This window comes from Penaeus chinensis, chromosome 30, assembly GCF_019202785.1.
Source record: "Penaeus chinensis breed Huanghai No. 1 chromosome 30, ASM1920278v2, whole genome shotgun sequence".
NCBI classification, from domain to species: Eukaryota; Metazoa; Arthropoda; class Malacostraca; order Decapoda; family Penaeidae; genus Penaeus; species Penaeus chinensis.
The window spans coordinates 19,905,417-19,907,916 of NC_061848.1; the positions used below are offsets into that span (position 1 = coordinate 19,905,417).

At 36.0% G+C, this 2,500-nt stretch overlaps 1 protein-coding gene across 4 annotated transcripts in view; it reads left to right on the forward strand.

Moving 5' to 3' along the window:
- The window catches only part of LOC125041347 (tubulin-specific chaperone D-like), a 16,962-nt gene that overhangs the window by 4,490 nt on the left and 9,972 nt on the right, over nt 1-2,500 (forward strand). For all 4 annotated transcript variants that reach the window (XM_047636218.1, XM_047636216.1, XM_047636217.1 and 1 more), the window contains 5 exons: nt 201-382; nt 808-946; nt 1,303-1,513; nt 1,753-1,963; nt 2,305-2,453. In XM_047636218.1, the coding sequence (XP_047492174.1) occupies nt 201-382; nt 808-946; nt 1,303-1,513; nt 1,753-1,963; nt 2,305-2,453 (892 nt within the window). The remainder of the gene's footprint in view (nt 1-200; nt 383-807; nt 947-1,302; nt 1,514-1,752; nt 1,964-2,304; nt 2,454-2,500) is intronic.

The following is a 2,500-nucleotide window of genomic DNA, read 5'->3' on the forward strand; positions in this document are numbered from 1 at the left end:
TATCAGAGTAAACTCATTTGTTGATGAGAAATATTGATCTTTATTAAAGAATAGGCAGTGGTAAAGAAGAGTCTTTCTGGTTCCTTCCTTTAATAATGATAATGATAATAATAATGATAATGATAATGATAATGATAATAATGAAAATTAATGAATTGAAAAAAAAAAAAATCATTGTTTTACCTTCATTCTGCCTCCAGGTGAAAGACTTGCTCCCGGTGCTGCAGCTCTTAGAGACCCCAGAGGGAAGCTCAGATTTCTATACAAGCTATGTCCTTCTACTATGGCTCTCCATCATAGTTTATATGCCCTTTAACATGATGGGGTTCGATGCCACCACCATAGAAACGAACCAGCAAACCAGCAAAACAGTCGTGGAAAGGTGAGATTGTTTTATGCCTTGAGGAATGGATTGAATTGACATAGTCTTTAGTTGCTGCATCTAATAAAAGTCCATGTTATGTGCTGTTTATGTTTAATGTTTATTTTTTTGTGTTTTATATATTCATTATGTGATTGAATGTTCAACAATCGGTAAATTTGTTATTTTAGTATAGCCCTAAGTCATGTATGTTGATATAAATTGATATTGTTTTAAGTTTCAATACATCTGGGAATGTTTGTGAATTAGTAGTGTTGCTCCCTTTTTTCATGGAATGAATGAAGTAATGGAAGTCCAAAGAAAAATCATGATTTTCCCCTTTAGTTGACTGGCTAATCATATTGACTTTATAGTCATTTAATATTTTTGTTTGTATGATTATAAGTTCATTTTATAACATACCACTCTCATTTTTCCTTTTTCAGGATCTTGTTAGTTATCAAGACACACTTGAAGTCAGCCCAAAAGTCACGGGAAATGGCTGCCTATTTAGCATCACGTTTTATAACCAGACCAGACCTGAGGGACAAATACCTGCCGGAATTTATTACTTATTGTTTTGAGGTGTGTCTGTCAACCCCACATCCAGACATGGCTGGTGCCGAGTTTCTTGTGTTTTTCACATATGGTTATTTAACTTGCTCTTCATGTTCTCTTCATGGCATGATTTACCTATTTTTTTAATGTTCTTAGTAAAAAAAATTGTAGCAAAGGAAATGAAGAGATTTTAAAGGTTTACTGCAGTCCAAACAACAGAACCTAAAATGAGATTTTTCTTTTATTTTCATGTTTGTTTGTTTTTTTCTAATATTAGCAATAGCCTTTTTTCATGCACCTTTGCCTGTTAGCAAAAATTCATGTTAAAAGGCAGTCTTTTAACAAAATTAATTACTTCATGACTTCACTATCCCATCAAACAGGTGCTGGACATTGATGCAGAATCAGAGTTGCATTCAGTCTTTCACAAGCTGGGGGTGTTACGGGCACTAGGGTTAATCTTTAAGCATGGAAAGAGAGAGGAGATGCTACCGTACTCTAAGGATGTATTGCTGCGTCTCATAGCCACAAAGGAAATAAACAGCAGTGACACACCTGTAAGGAAGTTGTCGATTAAGCTCATTCAGCGCATTGGTAAGGCGATAATCATTATTTTTATTGTTGGTATTGATTTTTTTTGTTTGTTGGATTTTATTTTTTATTTATTTATCACTTTCTTTTTTTACATTGGTTTGATAATAGATATGGTTCATATTTTTGCCTGACTTAATTTCAGGAAGATATTTTTACATTCCAATGTTTAAGTCTTCATCCGTAATTCTCTACATGGTAATGTAGATATTTTGCATCTCATGGAAACAACTCTTTGGTAGGCCTGACTTTCCTGAAGCCAAAGATCGCCTCTTGGAGATACCAGCGGGGGAGCAGGAGCCTCTCCATCAACATCAAAGGCGCCTCTACAGAGGACGGCAAAGCAGAAAAGATGGAAGATGAGGATGAGGAGGATGAGGAAGTCGTGGCTGAAGTTGAAGAAGTTATAGATAGCTTATTGCAGGGGCTCAAGGATAAAGACACCATTGTAAGGTGAGCAGTGAATGGTTTATCCATATGGACCTCTTTTGGGCATTACTGTTTTCCTTATTCTTGTTCTTCTCCTTTTCGTGTTTGTTTTTTTTTTCTGATTTTTCTTGCATTTTCAAATGATTTTTTTTTATCTATTAATTTCTCTTTCTCTTAGTATTATATTTTCATAATTTTTATTCTCATGATTATTTTTTTTATATATATATAGTTCTTTATAGTTCCTGCATTGCTCACTCTTTCTGACAATCGTGCCCTTACAAGAGGATAGTCTCTCATACCCATCCCTCAATAGTACTGAAAATATCCCAAGGTTTCTTGAAGTAATTTCTTTTTCCATCAAGGTGGTCTGCAGCAAAGGGCATAGGGCGTGTGACGGGCCGTTTGCCGCAGGAGTTCGGTGATGAGGTGGTGGGGGCCATTCTGGAGCTCTTTTCAACACGAGAGTCGGACAAAGGCTGGCATGGGGGCTGCTTGGCTCTGGCTGAATTAGGTATGCCTGTGATTAGAGTTTGGCATTTTTTGAAATTAGATGTCCAT